An 18,278-nucleotide genomic window follows, 5' to 3' on the forward strand; every position below is an offset into this window, starting at 1 on the left:
GAGAAAATAAAGCGAAACGTTCAAAATCAATAGACTTTTTAACATTTCTTCAGGCGTATTGTAGCTACTTTGAATAGCAAACAAGGACATTGTGTCATTGATGCGCAGCACCCAAAGCCCTGTGCCAACAGTTCCAGGCCACAAGCTGAAAACAGCAGTGGTAGATGATAGTTTGCACCACCTACAGGCAGGGGAAACAATAGCACTTTTAAACCTGTGCCACCTGCAGGCAGAGTATTACAACTGCAGTTTTTTTTTTTTTTTAATATATGCTTTTTGTGTGAATTTTTTGAACTTGCCATCCTGATGGCAGATGTTATGATTTTGTGGTTGCTAAAATGTCTCACTCTGGACAGCTCAGTCAACACTTTCATGCTCAATTTGCCTGACAAAGCTTTCACACATTGAGGTTAATGTTACTGACGCTGTGAAACAATCATGTTTATATATTTTTTTAACAAGCAAAAATAATTCTCAGCTAAAGGAAAAAGCATGCTGTTTAAGGGTAACTACCGTATTTTTCAACCATCCTATGTTTTTGTGTCTAAGTGACTGATGGGAACAACAATCTTTGACATCGGTCCAGTATTAAGCGAGATCGCTGCGAAACAAGCTACAATGTGAGTTAATGGGGCAACTGTGCAGCTTGTATTTACCTTCACAAAAGTGCTTGTTTTGCCGCTGACAGGCTCAGATTATTATTCAAAGTGTCTGACCACATTATGGAAAGGATTTCTAAGGAGGTCGACCTTTCTGTTAAAGAGTAAGATCCTTTTGTTGAAAATAAAAACATTTGCTAAACCCACCAGACTCCATGTAAATAAACAGCAATTTTAGCATCAAATACACTTCATTCAAAGTCGACAGAAACAAAAAAAAACTATGAAAAGCCGTTATGGGTCGTCTTTCCACTTTTCCAACCATCACAACTCTAGTTTTGTTTGGAATAAACAGTTGACTGATTTACATGTGAGAATATGTTGGCTCTATACACGCTAAAAATATTGCTTTTTAAAATGGAGTCTGGTGGGTTTAGCGCTAGCGACTTCAGAGCTGTTTCAGGTTAAACAGAAACGTCTCAGAGGTTTTAAAAGGTCTCTCTCTGAAGGGATCCTTTCCATAATGTTGTCAGACACTTCACACACAATCTGAGCCTGTCAGTGGCAAAATGAGCACTTTTGTGAAGGTAAATACAAGCTGGACAATTGCCCTGTTAATTAACATTGTAGCTTGTTTCGCCACAGCCGACTGCAGCGATCTCGCTTAATACTGGACCAATTTCAAGCTTGTTGTTCCCATCAGTCACTTAGACACAAAAACAAATAAAAAAACAAAACAGTAGTTACCCTTTAAGTGCAGCAGCTGTTACTATCTTTGTCTGTAGGTGAAGCCAGATGGCTGCAGATCTAAACCACTGCTGCTGCTATTATCTTCTTTTCCAATTGTTGGCACAGGTTGGTGATGAAGTGGATCATCTACAGCCTGCTGAACAACAAGGAGCAGGTTTGAGAGTTTGAGTTACAAGCCTGTTCCATGAGGTGCTTCACATTAAAGAAAAGGGATGCTACATACGGTTTGCACTACTATCAACAATCTTGATATCTGTCTTCTAAAATACTCTCTGGGCCAGTTCCTTTAGTCAGCCTGACGCAGAACATTTTTTAAATTTAGTTAAAAAAACTAAAAGTTTGCATTCATCAACCACATTGATGTATAAAACAGCATAATAAAAATCAATGCCAAGTTTGAATGTCAATGCAACATAAAACACATTGTTAAGAAATGTCTTACACTACAGGAAACTGAAAACACAGAATCCACCAAGAAAACACGAAATCACCAACTGATCCAGTGTATCTAGATGTAGAGCAATCTTTAGTAAATAGAAAACAATCCACACAGTGATCAAAAGATGCCGTTTTTTAGCTGATGTTCGCCCCAAGATCAAGCACTGGCTGCACAAGGATAGGTGGAGCTATTATGCAAGTCATAAAGTCATAAACACAGGACATCATAGCAAAGATGTCCTGCTTTTTTTTTTTTCTCTCGACAGAACTGTACAAGAGACCATCAACCTACCCATCCAAAAACATATGTTGTTTTTAGTGATGGTTCACAGACATAAGTACACTTGGTGTAAAATATTCAAGAAAAAGAAAAAGACAAAGTTTACTGGGTTTCATGCATTAGGATCCTAGACTACAGAGGATCTAAACTGGAAGCACAAATGACTTTGGGGCATTTCTATTTAGTACATCATTAACAATTGTACATACATCATCACTGAAAGAAAACGAGCATTACGTAACACATTATTTATTGCCACATTTATTTTCTTTCCAAGATTATGTCGATTATGAGCGCAGGCCGGTCACAAAATGTGCATCAGCCAAAGACACTTAAGATATAGAGTCCCATTAACAGTCTGTAATGTATTCACTAATTTAGTCACAGACTCAGACCAGTTTAGCAAAAAGAACTCAATTTATCAACTCGGGAGTCAAGGTTTTTTGCCAAATGGAACTAAGCTGCTTCCTTTGTGCGCTCTGCTTCAACCAACACCACTTTGTTGCCCTGCCAAACTTTGAATTATTCAAAACAGGAAGTGTTGGATGAGGTATATAATAGTGTGTGCCCTGTCCTTTGTATGTTCAGACACATGCTGTATGTCTATAGAGAAAGAAAAATCTATATAAATCTGTTTTTAAAACAAACATCCAAAAGCACAGTCTATCCATTTATTTTTCCCTGCATTGGTTTCATTAGTATTGTTCCTCAATGGAAATAGAATTATCTGACGTATCGTTGTACATCACAATCAACAGATGCATTATTACCATCGGTATAAGTACAGCACTCTTTAAAAAAAGGAATAGTATTGGGTTAATAAAGACACAGTCAGAACCCCTGTCTTAGGAAGTAAAGACCATGAGACAAGGCTTTTATTTACAAGGTTTAGAAGCAGTCGACTTTGGGCCTGGCGAAAATCTTTTTGTCTTTTTAAAAACCAATTCCAGCCATCACTACACCACGACCAGACAGGCAGTGGCTCTAGCGCCCTCTACCTGCAGCGGGCAGTAAAATAAACATCCCTACGCATGAACATACCCCTCCACCTGTGAGGGCCCTGCAGATCACCAGACATATGCCTTCTTCAAACGGAAACTTACAAGAGAAACTACAGCTCTCTCGTCGTTTATATAATATCATCCTTCAAGGAAACCCAAAGTCTGCCTTCTTTAACAACATCTTGTTTGAGGCTCTGGGAGCTGATCTAAGGTTAGTAGAAAAGTAGCTTTAAATTGTAGGTCATGCATGTTTTCCCCCCTAATGAGCTACTGTGTACTACCAATGGTGGTGGTGGTGGTGGTGGTAAATAAGTTCGTTGAAGGATTGTGTTTTTGATTTTGTTATTAGATTCCCTGCACTATTCCTTGTTCAGTGTATTTTTGTGTTTGTGTACGGCTCATGTGAATTTCCCTCTGGGGATAAAAAAATAAAATAAAATAAGCATCTACCTGCCACCACTGTAATCTGTAATCTTTACATACTGTGTTTTTTTAAGAGAAAGTGCAAAAATGGATTACACACTGATCCACGCACATACTGTATCTATGTGGTGCAGGGAGATGACTATATACAGTATACAGTTTTGGTGTGCATGTGGGTTATAAGACTTTTGTAAATATTGTCAATTTTTTTTTATGTACTGTGGACCTTGCATTTGTGTCATTGGTATAAAAAAAAAAAAAAAAAGGAAGAACTAACGGACTCTCATCCTTTTCTCCTCTGCCGACCTGAGGTCTTTGCCATCTTTCTCTTCAGGCTGGAAGTGCTACCGCGAATCTGTCCCCTGCTCTTTTACCCGTGCACTCATCTGTTCCTCATCTATCCTGCTATCGTCCGAGCCTCAGCCGGAGTATTTTGAAAGGAAGTACAGACACAAACATAGGTGCAACACAAGGAAATATAAGGGACGGACGACAAGAGTGCACCGTTCTAAATACAGGACTTCTAACTGACGTTACTCATGCTTTGGTCCACTAAGAAGAAGTGCTGTGTGCGGTGATAAAAACGGATTTGTGTAGTATTTTAAAAGCCTGGGATTCTTTTGTACCAGACTGCTCTTTTCATATTTCCTGACTTTCTCGAAAACTGTCTTGAGACGGACCGGATTTTCCATGTGTGTCTGACCATGGGAGTGTCCACAATCGTCCTCTTCCTCTCTTGAGTGTAGGAGCCAGGCGCTCTCCACAGGCCTTCCTGTGACCACCACTCCCATCATGCCTCACTGCCTGCCAGCGCGTATCCACAACTCCAGCATCGCTGGAGCTCGACACAGTGACTGGAGGTCGGCAAAGACAACAGCGCGACATTTTGATTTCCTTGGTGGTTTGTGTCTGTGTTGAATACTGCGGGGAAGAGAGTTCTGCTTTTTGTCTCATTGCTAATTTGTGGATTTTTCTTCAGAGGGTTCATTTTTGTCTTTTCTCTTTTTTGTTTTTTTACAGCGGACCGTACTTAGCCTCGTAACGGGTCAGGATGTTCTTGCAGCGACCGCAGTCCTTCCGCAGCTCGGCCACTTGCTGCCGCAGCGCCGCGTTTTCCCGCTCCAGGAAGGAGGCGCGCACCGTGATCTGGTTCTCCTTCAGCCGCCGGGCGTCCCGCGAACGCTTCGCTGCCACGTTGTTCTTCTTTCTCCTGGACCAGTATTTGTCATCCTGAGGGAATGACAGTGAAGGTGAATGAAGAAAAAAAAAAAAGATAGAACAGGAGAGGTAGAGTTGACCATAACCTAACCAACATTAACGAGGGATTGAAAACAAACGAACATCTGTATTGTGAACACATCCACCCCCATCTTTGATCTCTAATCCACCACTGTGTTCACAACACCAAGAGTCCAACTGGAATCACACTTAGTCATCCTTTTTTGTAGTAAACGTAATGTTTACTTCTTTATTGTTAACGGTTTTTCATTATTAAACAGCCCCTCCAGAAAAACGCGATTATGCGATCGCATAATTCAATGCATAAATCAGCCGAAGTCCGCATATTTATGCGGGGGTCTCATTTTTTCAAATACGCCGCACTTTCGCCGCATAAATTGCCGATTTCCACGCAAAATATGCGGGGCTTGCACGATTTCATAATCCCTGCATTTTCGTTGCAAAAAAAGTCACAGATAGAAAGCAGAAAGTTGAAAAATGTTGCGTTTACTTCACACAAGAGCAGCCATTTTCCCCTGTTGCCATGGGAACGTTATGAAGTGACATAATTACGCGACGTGAACATAATCAAAAAGCAGGGTGTTGGGGGGTAATCACTTTTTTTGTCTTTTTCATCAAACGGCAGTTTTTGCAAGTTCCCGCAATTTCATTGCATAAAATTGCATAAATATCATATAGCATATTCCATCGCATTTTTTTTAAGAAAACTCCGCATTTTTCTGGAAGGACATTGAAGGACAATTACAAATTGTACGGCCACTATGTCATTTATATATCTTTATGACCAGAAGCCATCAGTGACCCCGACTACAAGAATTCGGAGTAACTCTCCCAGTCGTCATTTGTTGACAGTTTGCCGTTTTTGGAACAGACAAATGTGTTTGTACCCAGAAGACACTGCACACGCGTGTTTAAATTGGCCTACCTTCTGTTCATCAGGAACAAAGACTTTCTTGGCCTTCTTGATCATAGGCTGCGGCTTCAGCTCCTCGTCAGAGAACTTGTGTTTGCGCGGGTTGAACAGCTCTCCCCCCGGCACGCTGGACAGGACCAGGTCCGTGGGGTCCGGCTGGAAGTTAACGTCCACCTCGATGGCTTCTGGGTCGATGGGGGAGGGAGTGCGACGTTCTACAGGGATACAATCTACGGGTGTGGAGAGACAAAGTAAGCTTGGATACAAGAGGCCACTCCAATAAATCAAAACTACCTACATTTATTTTCGGGTATAGGAATGCGTGTGATAAACCAAACTGCCTGCTGCCTAAATGTTCTCTTCATACATTAGCACACAGGAGATTAAGTGACAGTAGGATGTATGGCACACATGTTTAGACTGCTTTGTGCTTACTTAATTTATGGTTTGAGCACTAATACTGTTACAGTTTATGGGACCTGTCAAGTAAATAACCATTTTTCTGGTTACTGTTAATGTCAAAGTAAGCAGCTTGAAAACATGACTTTGATAACGATGAAAGACATGTTTCCTTATTTATCAAATAATCCAAACAATAATAGATATTGCTTATGAAAAGAATCCTTATTTGCAGCCCTATATACAGTTACAGATATTAGAATATATACGGAACATTGTAAGGGACAGGAAGAGTTGACTTTTGTAAAGTTGACACTTTACATAGATTTTTGGTTGTAGCTGAGTCAACAGGTCATGTGATTTTTTTTCTTCTCAACAAAGCTGATTTGTTGCAAGGTTCAGATCACAGTGATGTTTAGTGGGGACCGTCATGCAGGCCATGTTCCAAACATACGGAAATATAGCGTGGGTTTAAATGTCAGGATTATGTCGTTCTGCCAAGTAGCGTCTTTGTCTTCAATGCTAGTTAACCCTTGTGTCGCTCTCCCATCCACCATGCACTTTTTATGGTCTGTTTTGCCTGTTTACAAAGCATAAAGTAAAAAATTATCACCCAGTTCCGCGTACATCTTCAGCCAACTTTATTCCAACCTATTACCACTAGTTTTTACACTTATTTTCGGAATTCATGGTCATTATACCTCATTTATATGAAATTATACCTATTTTCTGAGTTTAAACCCCTCAGATATTATGAATTATTTTGACTAATAGTTAAGATCTGAGGGAATGTGTGTTGCTGGATAATCACACCCTTGTTTCATGCATGGAACCATCCATGTTATTTTTGGGCAATTTGCTTGAATTAAACCCAAATTTGTTATATAGAAACTTTTGAAAAAGAGGGTCAAATTTGACCGGAGGACAACATGAGGGTTAATGTTGCCCTAGTGTCTACAAGGCTAGAGCAGCTAAAAGTACACAGTACAGCTACACCTAGACAAAGACCCTTACACCGACAGCTGAAACAAATGGCATACTTCAGGGTCAAGTATTCAGCTTCTAGATAGCCTACAGAATTTAAGAATCTCAGCCAGCAGGAACTGTTTTTCTAAAACTATTGAGTCCAATAGTAACGGGGGATTTAAAGGTCCCATGACATGGTGCTCTTTGGATGCTTTTTTATAACCCTTTTTGGCCCCTTAAACTTTTTCTCTTTTTTCTTTTTTTAAAATTTTTTGCCCCCCCCCATACTGTATCTGAAATCTCTCTTTATATAGACTTTAGTGGTCCACTAATACTGTATCTGAAGTCTCTTTTATATAGACCTTAGTGGTCCCCTAATACTGTATCTGAAGTCTATTTTATATAGACTTTAGTGGTCCCCTAATACTGTATCTGAAGTCTCTTTTATATAGACCTTAGTGGTCCACTAATACTGTATCTGAAGTCTGTTTTATATAGACCTTAGTGGTCCACTAATACTGTATCTGAAGTCTCTTTTATATAGACCTTAGTGGTCCCCTAATACTGTATCTGAAGTCTCTTTTATATATACCTTAGTGGTCCCCTAAAACTGTATCTGAAGTCTATTTTATATAGACTTTAGTGGTTCCATAATACTGTATCTGAAGTCTCTTTTATATAGACCTTAGTGGTCCACTAATACTGTATCTGAAGTCTCTTTTATATAGACCTTAGTGGTCCCCTAATACTGTATCTGAAGTCTCTTTTATATAGACCTTAGTGGTCCCCTAATACTGTATCTGAAGTCTCTTTTATATAGACCTTAGTGGTCCCCTAATACTGTATCTGAAGTCTCTTTCCCAAAATTCAGCCTTGGTGCAGAATTACAGCCACTAGAGCCAGTCCTACAATGAGCTTTCCTTAGGATGTGCCATTTCTGTGTCTGAAGCTATTGAGGAGGAGAGAGGGGGGGCAAGGTGGAGGGTGGGGGTGTGGCCTTGACCAACTGTCACTTTTCTCGTTTGAAAGCCATGATGTCTCTCTCTCTCTCATGGGTGGGCCAAATTCTCTGGGCGGGCAAAGCAGAGAAAGGGGAGGTAACCTTGCTCCTTATGACCTCATAAGGAGAAGATTCCTGATTGGCCCATCTGAGCTTTAATTTTCTCAAAGGCAGAGCAGGATACCCAGGGCTCGGTTTACACCTATCACCATTTCTAGCCACTGGGGGACCATATGCAGGCTGGGGGAACGCATATTAATGTTAAAAACCTCATAAAGTGAAATTTTCATGCCATGGGACCTTCAAAAAAAAAAAAGGAACATTCAAGAAGAATTTAAAAAAAACATTTTAGTAAAAGTATGAGTACTCTGAAATATGATAAATATATAGCCAGGAACTGTATATCCCAAAACTTTTTCTCACCTGTTTTTTCCTCTTTCACTTCCACTTCTGCTCTTGCCTCCTCAGACAAAGATTCCTCTTCTTGTCCTTCCTCTTCCTCTTCCTCTTCTTCTAGCTTGGCTGGTTGTAACGTAGTGACTGTCACCGCTTCCTCTGAATCGGAGGTGACCGTAGAGGTGGCGGGGACGGAGGGGGCTGAAGCCGAGGTGGGGGCAGGGGCAGGGGCAGGGGCTGCAGCAGAAGTAGTAGCAGTAGTAGCGGTAGGAGTAACCTTAGGGACGTATTTGCCTTTGAGTCCCACCGAGGCCAGAGTCTTCTGCAGCTCCTCCTCCTCCAGGCTCGCAGGGATCCCGTTCTCCAGGAGGAACTCATCCAGGTCCATGTACTCCAAGTGGAAGGTCTCCCCGTCATAGGGAATGGTCTTCTCCCAAATGGCTGGGGTCAAGGAGGCCGATACCCCTACACCACCACCGGCGCTGATGCCTCCTCTAGAGCCTCCACCAGCACTGGCTGCTCCAGCCCCGCCTCCCTCCACATCCTCAGATGAGCACAGCTTCTCTTTCTCTATTTCTGCATTAAAGGAAAGATGAGGGAACAGTGGTTAAATAAATGGCTGCCTGTCCCTGTGTACTAGAGGTGTGAATCTCCACTGATCTCCCGATTCGATTACGATTATCATGTCAGCGATTCAATTCGATTCGATATTTCGATGCATCAAATACATTTTTACTATTAAAGCCATACAGGATATTTAATTCATAGCTTTTCAAGCTTCAAAGACAAAACATTCTGCAGTGCTCCAATACTGAATAAATTGGATACATAAAACTATACAGCACTGAGCACATGGCACTTCTTGAATGTGCAAAACATAACAGAATATGTAAAGAGACTACTTTACATTAAATTGTAAACAGAAATAATCAATTATGGCCCGGACGATTATCGATGCAGCATCATCCGTGTCCACGATTTGATGCATTGATTATTTGATTAATTTCAATACCTCCTTCTTTAGAGAGTGACAGGTGTACACACAGGAAAAGCTAATTGGGAGTGTGTGGTGGTGTTGTGACATCTGACAAAAAAAAAAAAAGGTTTAAAACCAAAGAGCCCGTCAGTGAGGTTGAAAGTAAGAAAGTAGATGCCTAGATGGACTAAAATGCAGAAGGAAACCAGAAAGTAGACGAGTAGCCTAAAGGCAAAAAAAAAGAAAAACAGGAAAGAGCCCTAGCTGCTTGTTCCACACATGCAACACCAACCACCAAACACCACCACACAAACTAGGGACCAAATAACACTAAACCGATGTGTGTAATGAAAAGTCAAGTAGTGTCTTTGTCTTCAAGTGTCCTCCCAGTGGGTGTGCGGTGCTTTGAGAGCAGCAGAGAGGAGTTGGAACTTTTTGTTCTTTTCTTGCAGCCTCGGATCAATCTGGCTCGGTGCAACATAAAGCGTGACCGTCCTAACCCGGCCTTAATTAACAGCCATAATTTCATCCAAATACAATTAACGACGCTTGGCGCATATTTGAGGATTGTGCACATGTAGTTGAGTATGTAAGCGTCAAAACAGTCAACAAACTCGCCGTTAATTAATAAGGGAGAAACCAAAAAGGAGCGCTCGTTTTCGTGTTTTGATCTTACCGTCGTCGCCTTCCTCCAGGATGTTGGGAGGAGGGATGTCCATGATCTTCTTTAACACGAAAGGGTATGACTTCTGCGGATCCGCTTTAACGACGTTACCGCTGGGCTTGAGCGCCACTGTCACCGCTGCTTTGCCAGACATTGTTCGCCGCTAAGCTTCGAGCAAACAGGGGGAGATGTTCCTAACGGTACCGGGAGCGGCGTTCTCCACCGGGGAATGAATGAAAGCTGCAGGCACAGACGCGAACGGTTTCTCCACCAGTGCTGCCTTCAGGCCTGTCTGTCAATATCAACGCTTTTAGGATGCAAAAACAACACTACACGAACGCCTAGGTCTCTGTGCCACTGCCGACCGAGTGCGCTTGTTGGATATTCATGAGTACGTTCCCCGCCCACTCGTGGAATACTAGAATCTGATTGGTCGACAGTGCCGTCCATGTTAATGTGACTGCACAGAGTACACGGGGCGCTCTCCTTTGTTCCTGTAGTGGTTCTAGGACCGCATACTCCACGTAGAGATTCAATTCTTTCTATAGAAAAGGATGTACGGAACGTAAGCTGCAAAAGGAACATACAGTCCCATGCAGCCAGCATATTAATACCGTTTAAGTGGGAAGTGTCACGGCTGTACTCGCGCATACAATTAACCTGCGTGGAAAGGATGCGAGGAGCATCCAGCTGAAGCATTGCACACTTTCATCATGACCACAGATTGAACCACACACACACACACACACACACACACACACACACACACACACACACACACACACACACACACACACACACACACACACACACACACCAATGTGTAGCCTATGTGCGAAAATACTCGTGGCAAAACACGTGCCCCCTCCCTCATCCTACTCACGTGAAAGTACAATCTGTCAAAAGGGCGTAGCTTTGGATATTTAGCACGTGCGGGCTATTCTGAAAGGCGGTCACGCGCCCGTCGTTTGAACAGCTGGCACGCGACCCAAAGGTAACAGAGTTCACAAGACAACTCAGAATACCAACCTTACGACGTGTCTTTCTAATAATATAATTTTTCGTTTTTATGTCCTGACAAAACGATAGTTTGGACCACATAACCATAGACTAGCTAAAGAATGTTTATAGCCCTCAAAACTATTATAAGTAACCCTCTAAAATGCGTTATCTGTAGCCTCGTCGTCACGTTTGAACCGGTCTGAACTCAATGCCATCCATTATTTCGCTGAACCGTAGGCTATGTTGTTAACGAAGTAAATTTTTATGCTAATGAAATTCGCATCATAATCTCACGTTTCCGTTATGCGCGCGACAGTCTCTCGTTCTCTTCATCAGGGTATGTGTAATTTCAGGAACACGATGTTCAAACCGCACAGCACACTCGTAATCACACCAAATCTGTGTTTTTCACCAATTCACCATAACCACACGGTCAACAAAATGCCCTGTGTGCTGTAACTGTCCCAGCGGAGAGGAAACTATCCTCGGGATTGAAGACAAGACTGCTGTACTGTTTTCTTATCTATTTATAATGGTGCACTATAGGCAGAGAAACGACCAGTGTCTTTACAAAAAGCTATTTTAACTTGATTTGAATTGAAAATGTCGAGGAATGGGGAATATACATGCAAACTGATTGAAGCCAGTTACATGCGGCTACCACCTAATAATGTGATGCCTGTTACATTTAAGGTCAGGAGTTTTGAAATAGCCTACTGAGTAATAAGTCTAGTCTAAATCCGTGAGTACCACACGAGAACATTTTTGACTTGCCACAAACCAAACTAGAGCTGCAAAGATGAATCGATTAGTTGTCAGCTATTAAATTAATCGCCCTAAGTCGGTTTGAGTCATTTATGAAAATAATAAATAAAAATTCTCTTGATTCGAGCTTCTTAAATGTGATTTATTTTTTTCTTAGTGTCTTCACACCTCTGACAGTAAACTGAAGATCTTTGACTTTTGGACAAAACAAGACATTTGAAGAGGTCATCTCTTGGGCTTTTGGCAAACACTGATCGACATTTTTCACCACTTTCTGACATTTAGACTAATCGATTAATTGATAAATTATCAACGGATGAATTGACTTTGAAAATAAACGTTAGCTGCTACCCTAAACCAAACTCGATACAATTTTCAAAGTATTAAAAAAATATATATACATATTATAATAAAATAAAAATACATCTCTTTTTTTTAATCCATTTAACTTGTCAATTGTGTTTTTGGTAAATTGTATCTCCCTAACTCGTGGTTTAAAAGGTTGAAAACGCCACTGACAAGGTCAAAACCCAGCTTTGAGCTAGTCAACCGAGAGGCTGCTGCTACTTCATCCACGGTGCCTATCAACCGTCGAGCACGGTAGCAAATTGCTCTGCGAGTGCTGCACAGGAAACCGCATACTTAAATTTCTCTGAAACGTATCTATTTTAAACCATAGAGTGTACACTGCAATCCAGTTAAAATGTCACTTAGTTTGCATAACAAACTGTTTTGAGATGACTTTGTTTTGTCAATGTTCAAGCATAAACCCAATAGAAAACACCAAACTTTACTTTATAGAATGACTATGTACACTAGTATGAAACTGGTACACATAGCTTGAGACTCCCTGTTTGTGAAAATGATGAATATCGCGGGCAGTCTGGCTGCGTGTTGCACAATAACCCACCAACATTGATTCAATTATGTAGTAGGCCTAGCCTACCTCACCTGTACTTGTGTAAAAGTTTACAGTATACAGTTCCGTTACTTGCTAAATATCCTGCAGAGCTTGTTGAAAAAACAAGACAAGCCTTGGGTTCAAGTCTGCTGTGTGCAAAACATGCAATCATCCGCTGGTTGAGAATTACACCGTAATTCTTACAATAAACACTTCTCAGTGCCCTCTGCTGTCAGTTTACATTAACGGAAACATTATATTTACTCTCATAAAGTAGCTCAGAGATATGGGGTGGCCTTGTGGTCCCCCTTTTGTTTAAAAGGTCCAATGTGTGGGAAGTTCTCCCATCTAGCGTTGAGATCATATATCGCAATCAACTCTCTCGCGCCACGCAGTTCAAAGTACGTATTACAGCTACGGTAGCCTTCACGCTTCAAAAAGCCGGTCTCTTGCTCTTTTCAATCTCCTTTTTCTTTTTCTGGGCGAAGAAGAAGAAGACTCCTGTTCCTGAAATTTGGATTTTGAATACGTGTGGTCCTCCATGTTTCCTTATTCAAACTTGCCGGGGCCGGGAAGCTATGATACCCGTTAGCAGCATTAGCAGCACCTGTGAGTTTATCATGTGAAACCACAGAATCAGCAGTACTTCAGATTGGAGCATTACATTATAGAGCGCTATTCTACCACGCTGCAACGTTAGCAATCCATTGACTCCCATTCATTTTGACGTCACTTTGACAGCGAATAACTTTACATCTGAAGCGTTTAAAGACTCTATTTGTCCGTTGTTTATTTCTAAAGAAACACGACAATGTATAAAAGGCTCCATTACCTTGTACCTCACGTTATGGCTCCGTATCAGACGCTTTTATAAAAATAGGCTAACGATTGTGTCAGAACCATGCGATTTACTGTCGCATAGTAGAGGAATTACCGTATAGTACAGGAGAAGCTCGCAGGCAGTTTGGACTTACATGAGCTGTTTAAGTTTAATTACTAATGTTAGCTAGCATGTTAGTTAGCAATAATTAGCCTGTGTCTATGTTATCTCCTTACATATACCTACTGCTCTCCGTCTCTGTAAGATTGGGAATGATTGAGATTTCTCTCGGCACAGCTACCAGAAGACTTCACACTTTCAGACAGGTTGCTCACGTCACATCTACGTCTTCAAGCTCAGTTGGAGGCTGCTCAGTAACGCTCAGCCAGCACCGGAAAAGAGACTTCTGATATCCTTCACTGGTCTCTGTGTAGAGCAACAGGATCTGTTGCAAATGTAACATTTTAAGCCAAAAGGAATACTTGGAATTGATGGTGGTGGTAAATATTCATGAAAAAGGACAAGTTTGTGACAACACAGATTTAGATAATAAACAAGTGACACACTGGACCTTTAAATATGTACAAAGTTTTCTTTGCGTTCTGCTGAATGAACGTTAAATTCAATCTATGGAAGCCAAACAAGAGTTTTAACAGAACGTTAATTTGTAATATTAAGAACGTATTATTTCAGTGTCCTCTCTAAAAGGAGGAGGGGCTTTGCTGTTTTACAATTTTTACCAACACACACCACAGTACGAGCATGTAGCGTGGCGAGATAACACAGTGTGCTCGACGCACGGCTCCGGGGCAAATGAGGATCTGAAGCTTCTCTCCTGAACTTCACGCCTTGTTGGGCGTTGTAAGACATATCACACGAAGAAAAAATTATCTGCAATGACCGTGAAGGGCAGACAGCGAGGTGTCATGTCATATTATTACCAGGTACAACAAACACGACTGTCAATACAGAGATGCAATTTGTCATGCTCGAAACATGCTGGTTAATGGTATTCTGCTCTACGTTAATATTGTGCAATTTACTGCAAAAATTCTGCACATCTCGTTTCTGGCTTATTATGTCAGCACAAGTAGCAAATACGGCAGCAAATGGATCAGTGTTGGCAGCGCAAGTAAATGTCATTTTATGAATAATGCTATTTATCTACATTGGATATATGTTTTCCAATGACACAAATGTGCACATTTCATACATGTACCAAAAACAAGAGGTCAGTTGTCTTCTTCGGTCTTCTACATGCTGAATCTCAATCCCAGCATTGTCTAGCGGGGGGTCAGGGCCCCACTGGCCCATCCGCCCAATCCCATCAACCCTGAACAAGCATCAGCCCTGCAGATTAAGGGCCCTTTAAGAGTTTATACAGCCATTTCCAAATACTTAATTTGCATACCAGCAGTTAATTAGCAAATTAGGTCAGCGAATGCAAAAATATTTTTATAATTTAATAATTAAATATGTTGGCAGCATAGTAAAAGGGCATTTTAGCAAAGTTATTTAAGGGTCACTTTTACTTGGATGTGGATCATTTACAGTAAACCGACCGTAATGTATTAACATTTTGACACTTGCAGTACCGGTCTGCGGAAAGAAGAAAAAAACACTCAAAGAAAGAAAGGGCTATTACTGTGGCCTAGTGGTCTATAACATGTGAACTGGTTTAAGTACAGCTGGGGGCCTTTGTTGCATATGATTCCAGTCAGTCTCACCTTATGATTCCCTTCTATCTCTACTGTCAACTATCGCATCAAAATGCCACAAAGAAATAAATAATCATCTAACGAAAGAAGCAAGTAAGCAAAAAGTACAATAGAAGAACCAAGTGCACAAAGAAACTAATGATGTGATGAAACCGTGAGTTAGGACTGTTTCAGTGCGGTTGCATCAGTTGCAGGCTGCTGTGTTGTTACTGCATGGAGAAACAGCACACAGTGTGCTGACTTGAAGCGGCTCATACCTTTGATCACTTGTTCCACAGTTTGAGTGCAGCTGGCCACATTTCCATATAGGCCTAAACCTGCAACAGGGTGACGATGATCACCTTTACTACAGTAATTAGTACAATGAGGAGTTCCTGAATTGCAGCAGGAGTGGGATCTTTTGCTTAATCTCAAAGATTTTCATTTAAATTATTAAAATTGTCTGTAGTCCCTTTATCGCTGGAGAAGCTAACACAATTGAATGAGATTGAGCCTATGGCCAACTGATGAAAAGTGTTGTAATATTATACGAACTGGGCGTCTGCGGCGAGCATAGAAATAAAAAATGCTGCATTACCTGTTTTCTTCATTGATGGAACTACACTCAGTTCTGAAAAATTGAAGCTTGTGTATCAACAGGACTCCAGACCATAGATATAGAATGAGATTCTAGTCTGGAGAGTAGCAATATCTCAATGTAAAAATATTAATCCTGCATTTTTAAATTCACTTAAGAACTTTTAATAAAACTACTTAGAGCCTCAAAAGGTAAAAGTACTCATTAGTCAGCAGAATGGTCACTGATTGGATTACTGGTGATGTGGTTAGTGGTTGAGCTAAAGCTAATTTTAGCTACTTTGCAAAAATGTTTAGTCACATAAATGCAGTAGAGTAAATGGTACATTTCTCTTTGAAATGTGGTGGCATAGAAGTATAGTAGCATAAAATGACTCAATAATATTAGAGTACAAGTCCCTTCAAATTGCACCTACAATACTTTAGAGCAGTGTTTCCCAAAGTGGGGTCCGGGGACCCCCCAGGGGTCCTTGAGGTAGTTCCAAGGGGTCCCCAGCAAAAAGGTGAATCATTTTTTCACTAAAATTTTCATTATAATTCCATCCATGAGTAATTACAAAAGGTATGCCTATTTTGTTCATGGGTTTCATACACCTACTGTAATGTTATAAAAACATCTATAGGTAAATATCCTATCCCATGTTCTTACCGGTGTCATCAAAGGGAGGGAAGGAGAAGGGATAGTCAGCCAACGACTTGAGGAGATCAGGAACGTCGCTCCCATCTCCAAAGAGGATTTGGTTAGCAGTTGACATGATGACCAACCTGTGAAAGTATCTGATGTCTGAAAGAGAGTCCAACTGAATGAGAAACGCTCAGAATGTGAACCAGCAGCCGAGTCGGTCACTTTTAACCAACTTTGCAGCAAGTCACATCACGAGGGCCGCCTGCATGTGTTCAAACCCAAAACAACTTGTATGGGAAGCCACGCCCCCTGCGACATGTTGATTTGACGACAGCTGAGCACGCGCCTGTCAGTCACACCGCAGAGCCTATGAGAAAGCAGGGGCGGGCTCTGACAGGAGGACAACAACAACCCTATTCAGCCAGCACATTTCTGCACGTGCAAGCAAGAGGAGGCTCCCGGCCAGGTCCACGTGAGCGCCCCACGCCATCTAGTGACCTATTAGAGTAGTGCACCAAAAAGGTGATGCTTTAAAGTACAATAAACATTGTATTTACTTGAAGCGTTTGAGGAACTATATTAGCAATACCACATTGTGAAAATCCTCCATACATTACAAGTAAAATAGTTCACAGGTTGTGGCTGGGTTAGCTCAGTTGGTAGAGCAGGCACACATGCAAAGAGGTGTATGCCTCGATGCAGAAGGTCCAGGGTTCGAGTCTGACCTGTGACAATTTTCCTGCATGTCTATCCCTTCTCTCTCTCCCCCCTTTCATATATGGCTGTCCTTTCCATTAAATACTGAAATGCCCAAAGAAATCTTTAAAAAATAAAATAAGTTCACAGGTTTAACTAGACAAACCGTGCTTCACTTTGTTCATTTTGTTGAGCAACACTATTAGGGTGACAATGTTTTGAACCATAATAACACACATATTGCTCTACATAAACATACACAAAGTCAAATCATACCACCAAAAATACATCTTCATCGTCTTTGCTAGAGTACAGAACTGAACATACAATGTTTATTGAGACTTTGAGCACTCATTTGTGGGGAGTATTTTAATGAGCAGTTAAGGCCTTGAACAGCCTCTCTTAGTGAACGGACAGTGCTGATATTAATATTCCCTGCTCAAACAGGACACAAACAGAAGGGAAAAGAACAAAACAATTTTAACAACACTGTGTGTGAATGTCACATGGGTCATATTACACAAAAGGGTCCATGTATGGTTAAAAGGACAATTCCGGCGCAAAATGAACCTAGGGGTTAATAACACGTGTACCGAGTCAACCTTTCTCTGGGATATGTTTTCATGCTAATCATCATGGTGTATGTAGCTTGAAACAAGCTAGCGCAAACCGCTGATTAGCTTAACGCTAGGCATTCGGGGCACTGGAAGAATAAAATCGCTATTTCTACACCACTAACAAGGCTCAAAATATCACCACACTTCCACGGTAGTATAATGAGGGTCTCTACATGTAAACCGAAGCATTGAGAACTTTGTAAGTGGACAGACCGTTTATTAAAAAGATAGATTATAAAGACATTACCTTGGGGTATACAGGCAATCGCCATCTTGGCAAAACAGTCACGACGAACAGTCATGTTACTGGTTGCACAGCGTTCGTGGTTTGACTGGTTGTGACTGTTATTGCCTGTATACCCCAAGGTAATGTCTTTATATTATGCTACCCTTGAAGTGTGGTGTTATTTTGAGCCTTGTTAGTGGTATAAACCACAACAACAACAACAACAAAAAGTTTACTCTTCCAGGGCCCCGAATGCATAGCGTTAAGCTAATCAGCGGTTCGCGCTAG

At 41.2% G+C, this 18,278-nt stretch overlaps 1 protein-coding gene across 2 annotated transcripts; it reads right to left on the reverse strand.

Moving 5' to 3' along the window:
• Positions 1-1,854: 1,854 nt before the first annotated feature.
• tefb (TEF transcription factor, PAR bZIP family member b) lies at positions 1,855-16,811 on the reverse strand. Of its 2 annotated transcripts, none has more exons than XM_039826068.1 (4): positions 16,476-16,811; positions 8,432-8,980; positions 5,656-5,873; positions 1,855-4,721 (listed from the first exon to the last, which is right to left on the reverse strand). In XM_039826068.1, the coding sequence occupies exons 1-4, from the start codon at positions 16,579-16,581 to the stop codon at positions 4,506-4,508; spliced, it is 1,089 nt and encodes a 362-aa protein (XP_039682002.1). In that variant the 5' UTR covers positions 16,582-16,811; the 3' UTR covers positions 1,855-4,505. The 2 variants fall into 2 exon arrangements, with proteins under 2 accessions (XP_039682002.1, XP_039682001.1); XM_039826067.1 differs by lacking the exon at positions 16,476-16,811 and adding an exon at positions 10,057-10,766.
• Positions 16,812-18,278: the final 1,467 nt, after the last annotated feature.

The sequence above is a fragment of the Perca fluviatilis genome, chromosome 15 (genome assembly GCF_010015445.1).
Source record: "Perca fluviatilis chromosome 15, GENO_Pfluv_1.0, whole genome shotgun sequence".
NCBI lineage: Eukaryota > Metazoa > Chordata > Actinopteri > Perciformes > Percidae > Perca > Perca fluviatilis.